The 14,055-nt window shown below is 38.8% G+C and overlaps 2 protein-coding genes across 2 annotated transcripts; one reads left to right on the top strand and one right to left on the bottom strand.

Moving 5' to 3' along the window:
* Positions 1 to 1,218: 1,218 nt before the first annotated feature.
* LOC135500995 (lysM and putative peptidoglycan-binding domain-containing protein 3-like) lies at positions 1,219 to 5,673 on the bottom strand. The gene is made up of 2 exons (XM_064792717.1): positions 5,144 to 5,673; positions 1,219 to 3,488 (listed from the first exon to the last, which is right to left on the bottom strand). The coding sequence occupies exons 1-2, from the start codon at positions 5,525 to 5,527 to the stop codon at positions 2,928 to 2,930; spliced, it is 945 nt and encodes a 314-aa protein (XP_064648787.1). The 5' UTR covers positions 5,528 to 5,673; the 3' UTR covers positions 1,219 to 2,927.
* Positions 5,674 to 6,438: 765 nt separating this feature from the next.
* LOC135501006 (transcription factor hamlet-like) lies at positions 6,439 to 13,513 on the top strand. Its single transcript, XM_064792728.1, has 2 exons — positions 6,439 to 6,568; positions 6,986 to 13,513. The coding sequence occupies exon 2, from the start codon at positions 7,301 to 7,303 to the stop codon at positions 8,270 to 8,272; it is 972 nt and encodes a 323-aa protein (XP_064648798.1). The 5' UTR covers positions 6,439 to 6,568; positions 6,986 to 7,300; the 3' UTR covers positions 8,273 to 13,513.
* The last annotated feature ends 542 nt before the right edge of the window (positions 13,514 to 14,055 follow it).

Here is a 14,055-nt window from a genome sequence, read left to right on the forward strand (position 1 = left end):
GTGAAGAACAGATTTTGTGTGTACTAGACAAAACATTGTAGTCCAGATGAGAATGATAAATCAAGGGTTAGCTACAGTATGCTAGATACTGAGCTGACAAGTGATGAGGGCTTCTGAAGATACGTCCTCGACTGGATTCAGGAATTGGTCTTCTCCGAGGTATGTTTATTCCCAAAGCTGTCGGTCCTCCAGGATCACACTCGGCAAATACACTATGTCTCCAAGTACAACTTGTCCTCATGCACATCAAAGGAGGACAGCACCTCTTCAAGACTGGCTTGCTTGATAGACGATGTGTCGCTGAGACAACTGTTTGAGGACAGTGCAGGGAGATGGTTGCTTCGAGGACAACTGGCAAAAAACTGGAAGCTAGAGGGGATGACCCCTTTTACATGATCAAGAGTTGTTTCTATAGACTTGGGTGAAAAAGGCTGGTTTCTTTACTGTCAACAATGTGAATGTTGCCGAGTTAAAGGATTGTATTTGGAACAAGAGCAAAAAGACCCCCCACATGTCTGCCTCCACAACCCACATCAATTAAAATCAACTTGATTATTGGATCATGTCCATTTACTGCATGGCAGATGGCACACCAGCTGGATGACCTGGCATGTGTGCAGCAGACCTGGTCATACATGTGGGCAAGTACATCTGAATCTAATGAGACTGCTGTGTATAAGTGGGGCCAGCACACATGAAATTGATTTGAGCAGCTCTTTTATTGAATACCAGTATGCATCATTGCTCAATGTGTGTACAATCCCCTTTGATGTCAGTCAAGAACTTACTTTGTAGAGTTGTCCAGCAAGAATACTTGCGACATTGAGAACCTCTCTAGTATTAAGGACATCTTTACCAGTGTAGATCTAGATTGTGAGATGTCTTGAGTAAGGGATTTATAACTTCCATAGAAGTGACTAGCATCAGACTGGCCAAGTGTCCGAGCACAATGTTGAGGCAGGTTCTATGGCAACACTCACACTTTCACAGTGGCAGCCATGTCCCGGCCTGCCCACCCCGCTCTACATGTAGTGCATTATCCAGTACTGAGAAGTGGCTGCAGTGCTTACCAGCTATTGGAGACCTCAAATACTATTCGAAAGTGTCACCATCTGTATAGTATTTGGATCAAACTAATATTCCCAAATGCGCATGCAAAAGATTATTTTTTAAATGGACCATAATTCTTTGAGAATGAAATAACACTAGACGCCTGACTCGTATTTGATGCAATCTTTATTTATTTGAAGATGGAAGATATGACATACCGATAGTTGAGACCATGGGCCAATGCCTAGCCCATAGACATTATCATTATTGATATCGTAAACTATTTGACACATATATAAAGTCACCATCACGGTCAATCATTAAGACCATACTCATCAATTTCTATGGACAGAACAATACAGGAAAGTTACTTAACTTTTAAGTTACCAGAAAACAAACTCAGTGATGTGGTTGGTCTTATTGTACTGAGCCGGAATCAAACTATATTTATGAACCCAACAGCCTTCACCAAGAATTGCAAAGCTGTCTACCCCAGTCACTCCTTAAAGCTTAAAAAGGGTTTTCAGTTCTTCTGACAAAGACAGGTTAACCTCACTCTAGCATTTTAAAATGGATTGACTAGGAAACAAAAAATAAAACAAATGCCACACAAGATTGGAAGATATTGGAGAGAGTGGCCTGACGACAATCCCAAATTCAAAAGCCTGATGCCGCACCAGCTAACCACGAAACACGTGATTGTGATCCGCAAGAAATCAGTTAAAAGATCCATATATATCACCCTCCTCTTGATTTCCATGATTTGTTCTCAGGATTTGAGGCAGCACACAATGCTTTCAGACTCATTTCTGACAAACAAGAAGGTCCCAATTCTAACCCAACCAATACAACATCCTTTTGTCTTCAATTTGATACAGTATAGTGTCATGCACATGCATATATTTTTACCCAGGAGCCACTGTGGTAATACATTATAATATCAGAGTGTACACCTTACCAGCAGGGTACCTTTTCTTTGGTTTTTAAATCTCCCCCAAAAAATTAGAATACCCGAACACTACACATTTTTAAGACGACATTTCGTTGGACTCATGCACATGGCTTGCTGACCTGAACAGACTTGCCAGCCCAGCCAACTTTCTCTGTAGACTAAAATACATATTTTTCTTTCTGTGCCTCATTGTATGGGATGGGCATGGCAATTCACAGCTGCTGACAGTCTTTCTCTCTCACTCTCACAAAACACCAGGTGGTATGACACAGTCCTAAGTAGAGGATACAGTAAAGCAGAAAATATACACGAAGTGGAATCTCCCTTATTGTACACCTCCCTGGTTTTGGTCCCACCATAAGCCATTTTTGAACAACTTGACCCTGTAATCAGGACACCGCCCATTAAGGACAGAATTTGTCATTCCAAAGAGGGGTCCTCAACAGAGAGGTTCTACAAGTTATGGTAAAGGCCCAGTCCTGGACAAGGCCTTTTAATTGTGTGCGATTAATGACGAAGTGGCTGGATGACAATCGTATTTATTAAGGTTTTCCCTTCATCATAAATCAAATTATCACGATTAGAAATGAGACATGTGCAATGGAGAGAGATATTCACATCTCATATCATATCAACAGAAACAATCGTGTCACAAATGAATAAATAATACATAATTTTTGAAGAATGGGGATCTGTACAGTGCAGAACATCACAATTTCATTTATAAATTCAAATATACATGTAGGTTAATCTGCAAGGCAAATCTGTTCAGAGAAAATTAAAATAACCATGGCCAAAAATATATATTCATACGAAGAGAGATTTTTTTTTTCATGCAATATTACATATTACTTATTAAATAGTACTGTTCTACATTGTACAGACAGTGCTCACTTGTTTACAAAGGAACTAAACTTTGACCAAATCAATCTGGTGGCTTGCCAAATTTATAATAGAGCAAGTATGTTAGAGGTGCTATAAGGCAAATGCCTATCACAATAACAACAACAGTCCTCCAGCTGAGGCCACAATCAGCCCCATTCCACACAGATTTTTTCCGAATCGGATAAATTCGTTTACATGTCAAAGTTTTTGCAACCTCCTCTAAGGAACCTTTATAAGAGTTGGTTGATTTACGTATTTTTTCCAAATCATGGTCCATGGTCCGCAGGAATTCTTGAGCATCCCGCGACGGGTTGTTGCAAACATCCCGAATACTTAACGTCCTAACATATAAACTCTGTGACTCTGAATCGCTCCCATCATCATCGAAATCCTCACAATTAATATCGTCCATTGCTATGATGGAATCATTTGTCCCATTCGGTGGACGAAGAGACAACTTTGGCCCATTTTTTCGTTTTCTATTCTCCTCTTTAATAAGTTCTGTTAGAAGTCCATGCCGCCTCACAGGGACTTTTATCACTTTTAAGGCAAAGAACTCCTGATCACTTATAAGTTTGTTGATGCGTTTCAGCTCGGATACCTGTAAAGACAAAACAGATCAATGTCAGTTTATAATTTTAAATACAATTACAATTTTCAAACTGCCTGAAGAGCAACGACTTGGAGAGCCCCATTTCACGAGAGAAAGGAGAAAGGCCGCCCTTAAAAGTAACCTTTCTCTGCAATGACTAAGTTTATAATTTGAGTACAATCCTGACAAAATACTCAATATACAATCAACCTCTTATCAATCGGATTACAGTACCAGTACGTATCATGACCCAATTTTAATGTACTGCAATCACACACAACCATGGGTGTTGATTTTTTATCCAAGTTAAAACTTATAATGAATTGGCGACACATATTCTGGCAAACAAGGCAGACGTCCGTGTATATGATATTTGATTTGTCATAGACGCAATCTGTTGAACCAAGGTGATCAACAAAACCAAGTTAAGTGTGTTTGCCAGATTATTGATTAGATGCCCATCCCACATCATTCATACTGTAACTTGTTCACCAGAGAAAATATCCCGTTGGGAACTCTTTCTACAATTTAGACTTCATAGCTGGTTTAACAAAGGAGCAGTAAGGGCAAGTGACCAAAAAGACTCATTTTTAGTCACTTGGGAGGACATTTGACGCAGACCCATATTCGTCAACACCAGACTCAGGGTTGTACAGTTTTGAACATACACTGCAATCCATTTTCAGGCTTGTAATGTAATGTACACTGTGCGTAGTGCCACCCACTTGGGAGTCACAACATCTGTGACAGCCAGGTGAGTAGGCTGCATGCCATGTTCAATGTATTTTCTGCAGCTCTTTTAGATCCTCTGTCCACAGTTTGAAACGCGCAAACAGCTTTCCTCGATCAAGGAAATGGCTAAATTAAGACTGGTTGGCTCTCATTGTCATCGGCTGGAACCATGCATTTTCTAATCTAAGGGCACAAAAGTCTTATGATATGATTTTTTATGACATATGTGCTCTGAAACAAGCTACCGATTAACATCAAGGCAGCAAGTACAGCATCATGAGATTCAGGGGTTTCTTCACTCCTTTCCTAAATCATATTTAAAAAAACTCAGGAGAACCAATAAAATATGTTAAATGATTGTATAGTATTTTTCAGATGGTTCAGTCAAAGGTACATTACTTGGCTAACCTTTTGCCACTGAATTGTAATAGTGACTAGTGTGATCCTAAATAGTCATGTTACACAACCCTTGGCAGCCGGCATCATAGTTGACCAGCTTTTGTGGACACTGTGAATGTGGTACTCTATTCTTCAGCATCGGTTAGGCCTACTCAAAGGATGATCTAATGTTGGGCAACACCACTATTTTCAGTATGTGATCTGGTCACATTCCCGAGTTAACTAAGTACATGTACCTTTGGTCAGAACGATATGAAAAGCACTTTACTCATACCGCGGAAAGAGGGAGTGTATACTGCCGGCCGGTCATACTCCCCAAAATAATGCCTCAACTCATTCATATCTTTCAATAATGCTAAGTTGTCACAACTTTGTCACCATTCTCACTGGACATTTTATTAAAAATAACTTCATTCAGGTACTGTATGAGCGATGCAGTGAAATAACAGCACCAACTGGCATCATGATACGAGCGTGTGTTTTTTAAATTGACCCCATCACCACGAAAACCAGTTATTGAGGATTTTATGTACCTGACAACCATACTGTAAGGCAACACTCTGGAGGGTGTCTCCATCAGCAATGTCCTTCTCCAAGAACTCTTCTTTATCACGATTCGCCGATGTCGAGTTGTTGTTACGTCGTTTTCCAGCACTCCCACTCCCAGCAGCGGCACCTCTTGGGCGAAGTTCTGACATTTCCATTCCATTGGCGTTATCACCGAGGTGTTCTTCATCATCCATATCTGCCTGTCCAAACACATAAACTCTTGCCGTCTTGACATTTTGGGCCTGAATGTCTGTTTGAGCACCATCACTGGCAAAATGATTCTTTTTGGCTTTTCCAGATTTTGTTGCGACTTCATCTTGAGTGAACAAGGTACCACGAGAATCAGGACTTATAAAACCACGACTCATCACCAGATTAGCATTAATTCAACTTGGATTCAAAGATCAAACATTATTTTGTCAGTCTGCGTTACTTTTGTGTGAAATTATTCACGACTGCCATGTTTTTGTAGACGATTTCGAAGATATATTCAGAAAAGTGAAAATAGCGGAAGTGCATGGCACTCATCAATGAGCATGCGCGGAGTTCGGGCAGGTGTAAACTGTTGATAAAACTGCTGATGAAAATGTTGATGGGGTCCTCTAAATATGGTGGCTTGACATTTGTTTGTTTTCTGATGTTTTTCAATCAAATTGCGCTATGTTATACTTAAGAGTCATCTTGTGAGGTGGTAAAAAGGAAAATAGAAAATATTTTATATGAATGGGTGGTTTTGATCAAAGAGTGGAGACCATTTTTTAAGGTTTTCGAGACGCGCCAATCGACTTTTAGATTCTCTTGATTGGGTCCTAGTACTTACAGATGCATTTTACTATGAAAACGTGAAATGACAATCATTAAATTCCGCTTAAAATGAAGCTTTTATTCATATTCATTCTGACAGTAATTCATTTGAACTGTGTACTTTCTTAGATTTTTCATAATCTGGGTCATAAAAGTACCTCTTTTTGCACTCAACAACAGAAGGCCTACTGTAAATCTGTCAGGAGCTGAACTCCTTTTGTAGATGATTGTCGCATTCATATGATCAAAATCACCCATTCATATAAAATACTTTCTATTTTCCTTTTTACCTTCTCACTAAATGACCCTTAAGTACAAAATAGAGCAATTTGATTGAAAAACATTCAAAAACAAACAAATGTCAAGCCACCAAAGTTAGAGGATCCCATCAACATTTTCGTCAGCAATTTCATCAACAGTTTACACCTTCCCCGCGGAGTTCCCCAGAATTCCATTTTACCGGAAATCGCCGACCGGAAAAGGGAGGATTAAAGATTCTTCGGATTCTCCTATTTTCCGAGAAGGGGTGAAAATAACACGAGAACTCCCCCAGAATGTCGAATTTCATAATTTCTCCCTCCCCTATTCGTCAATTCCAACTCAAGGTATCTGGTCACATTGAAAATATTCAAAGAATCTATGAACTGAATGTTTCAGAAGGCTTTTTCTTGTCTCCAAAATGCACTAAATTTTTACATGCAAAATGTACCTTGAATGTAGCCTATACATACATTGATTGATTAACATTGTACATACATACTTACTAGGCTACATACATTGGTTAATACATGAAGTAGTAGACTACATGCATACTAAAGTATACATCCAACTGGCAGTTTCATTAGTATGTAAACGACCACTCACTGTATACATTGTTATGTACAGTTATAGTAAGTAATTATACCACTGCCACGACTGTGACCTGGTTCCAGGTGAAACCCATGGCCATGACTGATCATTGAGGCAGCTCTCTAAGTGACGCCTTCTGTCTGATGAGACCTATTTATTGCTTATCTTTGCAGGTGACTGAAGGATACATACTCCTAAACGACATGAACAAACATGATCTCCTCACAGCGATGAAACTAGTTCTCAATTTGATCGAGAAAGTGGGTGAAATGCTTCATGGAGAGGAGTCAAGAGAACCCGCACAAACACTCCCAAGAAATAACAAAGAAGGGACGCCATCCCATAAGATAAAACCATCCAGCACCTTGAGTTCACCAGAAGCAAACTCTTTATTTAGAAAGCGCAAGAACCCTTTGCCTTCTAAGTACGGTCCTCTCACCTCCATACACATGAAATCTCTTGGCTTTTAAAAACCGTCTAGTTCTATTATGTCTAAATATCGTATGTTGTCGAGTAGACAATGTCCAGGGACTTCACAGCATGAAGATGGGGAGGAGGAGTTGAGTCAAGAAGATACTCAGGTACCAGATAGTCGGAGTCAGGAGGAGGCTGGTCACGCAAATGAGACTGACTGTGGTCAAGAAAATCAGGAAGATGCGATAGATTATCGCACAACAGATGATAAAAACAGCTGTAAGATGGAGGGGAATATCTCGCCACAGGCTAATAACGATGCTCACAATGACAGTTACAGTGATCATGAGAACAATGCCACTGAAAGTCCTATTGATCATCCATCCTCGCCTGTTAGTGTAGAATACTCGAGTTATCCCCATCCAACGGAAGGCATCAATCTGAGTGATCAGCCAGTGTTTCCAACCAAAGTTTATGTGCAGACTTCTCCTGGTTCTGACTATCACCCATCACAGGATCTTCGTTCATCTGTCCCAGTCTCGTTGGTGCCTCATTCTACTACCTCAGGTTTCACGCATACTATTAACTCAATAACTGGTGCTCTGGCGATACGTCCAACAACTTACCCTTACAGTCAAAACTCGTTCGTACCGCTAAAGATGGAGCAGCATGCAGTGAATAGTGCTGGCATGAGCTATGATAGTTACTATGAGATGCCGAAACCGCTGCCACCGATGAAGCATGAATATCAAGAAGATGGCCGTGTGCACTATAAATGTGGCTTCTGCAAGAAAGTTATCGCATTTTCAGAACTTTTTCACAAGCATCTTAAATCTCATGTGACGAAAACTGCCAATAAATGTGATTTGTGTAATATAAATTTTGCTTTCCGGAGTAACCTGTTCCGCCATATCAGGCGGTACCATATCGAGTATGTCTGTGCCATGTGTAATGCAGTTTGCCCGAGGCCAAAACAGTTGGAGCAACACCTGCATGTGCACCACTCTGAGGTGAATGCGGTGGTCAGAGAGGTCAGTTTGAGGTAGCAACTCGCACACTGTTATCAACATGTTGCTGACAAGATTGAATATTAAGAAAGCAAACTATGTAGATAGTGACTTGTCATCTCAAAATTAACTTTTGGTGTTACTTTTGAGCACAAAACCTGTAGGAAGTTTTCCTATTTCGACATCACAAACTACATGTAATAATGAGACTTGTAAGCGTTTTACATGATGATCAAACTTCAGTTTGGAGAAAAAAAATATTGTTATAAGTTTTACCATTTTAAAGTAACCTTTTGTGCTAGTAGTGAACACCTTTTGATGTTATTAGACCATTTATATGTAAATAATGGTGCTTTCCTTACATGTGTATTGCTACCCTCTCTGGCCTCCTGTTCATCTGTTTCAGTCCATCTTAACCTTGATATCACACTGTGCTTTCACCACTTTTGGCAGCGTCTTATGTTTATTCACTGTATTCAAAGCATATCACATTTAGAATTTGTAATCGGAATTGAAAAGCAGCTACTTACCAATCTTATATTGTTTGCCATCTCATCTGCATCTGACGATGTTGGAAAGGTAATGTAGTGGGTACAGAAATGGGCTTTGTAACATATTGCCAATACGTGTAAGGAGAAATAAGAAAATGTAACATACATTTTGATAACTCATGTGTACAGTGATGACAGACTCGGAAGTGTTTGCAATAGTTTGCCATCACTTGGAAGGCAATGCTAATTGAAATGTGCAAAAATGTCATTGCTAATTCATTAGCCTTAGATTTGGGGAGTAAATGCAGACAGAGGTCTACCGCTGATACTGCTAACTGAAAGTTAGCGAGTTTGTCGGCTTTTGGTATTGCAAACTTTTCCTGGTAAGAAAATGAAGCATATCATCATCACATATGTGCTAAGCACGTTACTGCTTTCTTTACTACTTGCCTGTTCAATACTTAAGAAATGTTTGATATTTAGCCAATGTATGATAAAGTTCTTGTGTAAAAAGTTACACTCTCATCTGAAAAGAGGTTGGAGGTATGCTGTTTAGTCCAATATTGTTATCATGGAAATTATGAAATTTTCCTGATCAGGCTCTTTGATGTTGTTATTATATTGGGTCGTTTCATTGAAATGGGAATATTATGATTATTTGCATGATCTAGGTAACTAACTATCTAGCAAAGCTTTTTGGTTGCAGAACTTCCACTTGAGTGGACAAGTCGTACTCAATTTCTTTGAAATGGCCCTATTGTTGCCTTGGAAACTCAGTTTTGGCTTCCAACATGATTTGAACTTTGGTGATAACATTACCTCAAGAATCCTTTCTTCATTTTATAGAGAAATCCAATGTGATGACTGAGATGATATCAGGTTTTTTTTCTGTGGCCAGTTATTGTGTGATCCTCGTTCTTTGACTGGCATTTCATTTCAGTCGACCGAACTATATCTTGGCTGTAAAAATGAATGGGCGATCTGAAATGAAATGGAAAGAAGCTTTCAGCAATTTACACAGGCAAAATATGCGAATGTTGGGCCGACAGCTGTTGATATTGCCAGGGCGTCATCCTGTGGATGATGTCCTTGACATCTGCGTGAGTGGTGTCGGCATTATATCTGTGGACCACTGTGTGAATTTGACTCTGCAAAATTGCAAGAATGATGTCTGTGGAATGATGTCGGCCCGACATTTGCATATTTTGCATATTTTGAGTAGGGGTATAGACAACACACTCAGAGTGAGAACCATGAAACCATGGTCCCAGAATGTGTTCTACCCTTGGTACCGTCTTTATTTACAAGAAGTGTGTGTATATAATTTGTTACTAGCTTTGTTGAGTTTATTATATAATCTATTTGAGCTTTGAGCAATGGCTGAACGCAGACACCCTGTGATAAAGTGACGACTCGAATCTAGTTCCTAGTGTGCAAACCCTGTTATGGTCATAATTGTTGGGGCGATGGGGGACAATACTAATGGCTGATTCAGGCATTGGATCAAGAGAAAATGTGTTATCTTTCTTTAAGACTTCTGATGTGTCACCATATATCAATGTATTTGCCTCTATACTTGAAGTCAAAGTGTGTAATATTGCATATTTACATACTGTCAGAAAGGAACTATCCCACCATGAGATCCCACTCTGGCAGGTATATAAACTTTCAAATTGTATTGAAAGCCACGAGGCAAGTTTGAAAAGAATCCTTTATCATGATTGGTGGATTTCATTATACCCGATCTGGAAATTCTTTTTTTAAATGAACATAAAGGTGTGCCTAATGATGGAAGTTCGAAAGTTGTTGTAAAATGCTTGTTATTTTTTTTAACGTTATCATTAACCTTTTGATTCATGAAATGTCAGGTTAACATGTTGTTTGGAATAAGTATTTTATTGCTTGTTCATGAAATATAGTTCTTTTAATGGAATCCATACTACCAAGATCAAGGACGAATGTGGTAAAACCCACACATGCACAGATTGTGCCTAAATCTGTCCTCTTGAATTTGTCTATTCTAGACATACCACAACCAATTTTGGGATGAATTATCTCAATAATGTGTGTTTTGCTTTGATGATATATTTTTGAAGTTATATGCTACTGCTTTTATCCTTACTGTGATTTTGTAATCAGGGTGCCCTGCCCATGTGTATATTGTGTTGCCAAGTGAGAAATTCTATTATTGAAGCTTAGGAGTGAACATAGAAATACTGTAGTTGAAGCAATGTGCGATTAGTGGTTTACCCTCTTATCTTTGTTGCATATTGCAGCAATTATAATCAAATAGCACAGTGATTTCAATCACTTGTTCGTGCAGCGCTAAACCTGGGAAGTTGATGGTTGAAGAAATTGGTAGGTTTATCAGTTTTTAACAAAACTATAATGATTTTGTTGTCATTTGAGGTTATTGTGCCAAAATTTGTTGTTGTTGTGATGGTGATTTCAGATTGTGATTTACATGTTAGACTAACCAGGTGTGTAGGAGAGATTTGAACCTGTGATTGATACAGGTGATAATGACTGCTGGGAGGTTGGCGTGGTCACTGAAACTTCCTGGCTCTCTTGCTTGTGAAACTATTGTGATTTAGATGAAGTGATAGACTGCCATTTCTACCTCTGGGAAACGCATTGCTTGATGGTAGCTGTATGTGTGGCCCTAAAATCACATAGTGTACGGTGATGTGTTTGAAATGAGTGATAAGAGCCCTGATCTTCTCAGGATTATGAGATGTGATATGATACTTAATCAGATCGGTGGATTGATCATTCGGTTTGACAGGTGCTTCATCTGGGGTCACATGCTACATTGTCTTCGACCCAGTTACGCAAAGGTACAGATTTTGTTATTAGATAGTTGATTTTGTGTATTAGAATTGGCATTGACTTTTAGATCGTTTCATGTTGACCATTGGTATAACTACGAAAGTGCTTAGTGTAAATGTGTCATAGTAACTTGCCACTCACAAGACAAACCTCAGATATTAAGAACTGTCTCTTCAGGGCTGCCAGCATATTAGTATTTTGAAAGCATTTTGTCCTGAAATGTGTAGAAATTCGTAGGATAGTGCTGAAAGCCACTGAAATTTGTCTTTTCTGATTCATTAGGAATACTGATACCGTCTTCACGTACTTGAGTGAAAGATGTGTTCACATGAACATGGTTTTCCCAGGGTTGAAACGCGTTTGAATCATGGCTTTAGCTTTATTCTGTTTCAAGATATCAAAGTTGGTTTGTTGATGCCACATAATGAATAATATTCTTCATTTTATTCACATGCATTTCGTTTTGTTCTTGTTCGTTTAGTTTGTAGAGTTGATGTATTATATATAGCCAGTGTTGTATTAAGTAACAAGTTGTTTCAAAGTTATATTAACAACAATCTTTGTGATTGAAATTATTGTTTTATGTGTATAAATTATAATCGCTTTTGAATATACTCTCATTTTCAAAACCTAAATTAATAGATCACCTCATAAAAGGGATTACTCTCAGCCTGCTCCATACCTTCGATTTTGTGCCATCAGTATATTTCTTCTTCAGTATATGGTGTAAGTATCTGTTGAATACAATATGTGACCCGTCACAGCAAAACCAGGTGCATGTCGCACAGAAGATGAGCCTAAATGACACCAGGAGCTAAATTTTAAAAAAGGCAGACAACAGTGAAATGAACAACCAGTCTGTCTCATCCTGCCAAGCCCAGAGAAACACGCACCTTGGCTTTGCTGTAGCAGGTCACATATATACTCCTTTTCTGTCTTTTTAGCCCAGTGCTGACTGTAGACTGATATTTCGATAGAAGTTTTCAGAACACTGATATCGTACTGGCATTTTGGATTGTTTCCCTGTGTGTTTGTTTGGATTTAAACTTGCCACTGGTTGGATGTACTAAGTGTGATATATAGTTTAAGTTCAGCAGGAAAAGGTGCTACCATCTTAAAATGATATGAATAGGTCATGTCTGAAAATCTGAAATGTGGTGTAAAAAATCTTCAGGAAGTTTATGATGAGATATTTGGATATCTTCTGGTTCGAATATGAATTGCTTATCAAATATAGCAAACTGGATATACTCTTATACTAGACTAATGTCATCTTAGGACAGGTGTAGAAATTGAGACCTAGTCTCACCTAGCAATGCCTAGTTTCAAGTTTTGGAGTCAACATTTTATAAATTTTATCACAGACTTTTCTCATTTTTTATGCTTCCTCTACCAAATGTGATTGAAGGAGTTGGTGTAATGTTTATCTGGTTGAGGTTGATGATGTTTTTTATCTTGTAGTGACACATTTTGTCAGTATATGCTTCATGCAAATCTATCAAAGTTAGCATTAGTTTGTGGGACTGCAGTATGTTTGATACATGCTGTAGAAAACCTGTAAATGGGTATCATCCTGTGATGCCTTTTGAGTTGCTCCCGTTGGCTTCCTGGAAACAGTCGGTCAAAACATGTAATGTATTGGCTTGCTTATGTGTGCAGGAAACAGACATATGGTAGCAAAAAGTAGACTCATTGGGTTGCTCTCAAAGGTGATTTTCTGATGGTACCATGCTGTATAAAATGTGTCGCTTCATGATAAGAAATGTTATCAGTGGCTCCATAGGTTGGTCACCAGTTGTTGAAATTGATAAACCTCTATTTTTATATCAGTTGCATGCTTATATGTACACTCTAATGTATAAAGGCAAATTGGAAATACTTATAAATGATTATTATATAAACACATTTGTTGAATCAGGGTATGTTTGTGTTGTCAAAAGCTGCATTTCTATACAATAAATATTTTGAAGCAAATATTCTCTTCACTTTTGTTTCGTAAAGTCTCCTTTTCATGCCATGTGGATATTCCTAAAGAGTACATTCTTTTTGATGATGAGAATGTATCTTCCTGTTCTTTCAATCCTCCTGTAATATGCCAAAATCACTTTTTCACCTACCAGGATCTGTACCAAAGCGGTGGTTGGATCACCCAGCAGTCTGCTGTGGACAAAGTCACAACCAGTCTGTCGAGGATATTGAGCTTGTTGAACCATTTGAGGAGTTCTATGACCTCGATGGTTAATATAAGACAATCAGTCAAGGACAAAAGGACATCAAGTACATATCACAATTCTGAGGTTTTTTGTGACTTTGATGGACACATTCAGGTGGATGTACCAGACACTAAATGTCTCCTATGCTGTTTGTGACATTGTCTTCTTGGAACAGACTGTAACTGAGAGTCCAGCACGATGTGTAAGTGAGAACATATAGACAACGAAAGTGTCCTATGCTGTTGGTTACATTGTCCTCTGGGGACAACCTGTGTAGGCTGTGACTAAG

The sequence above is a fragment of the Lineus longissimus genome, chromosome 2, assembly GCF_910592395.1.
Source record: "Lineus longissimus chromosome 2, tnLinLong1.2, whole genome shotgun sequence".
Taxonomy (NCBI): Eukaryota; Metazoa; Nemertea; class Pilidiophora; order Heteronemertea; family Lineidae; genus Lineus; species Lineus longissimus.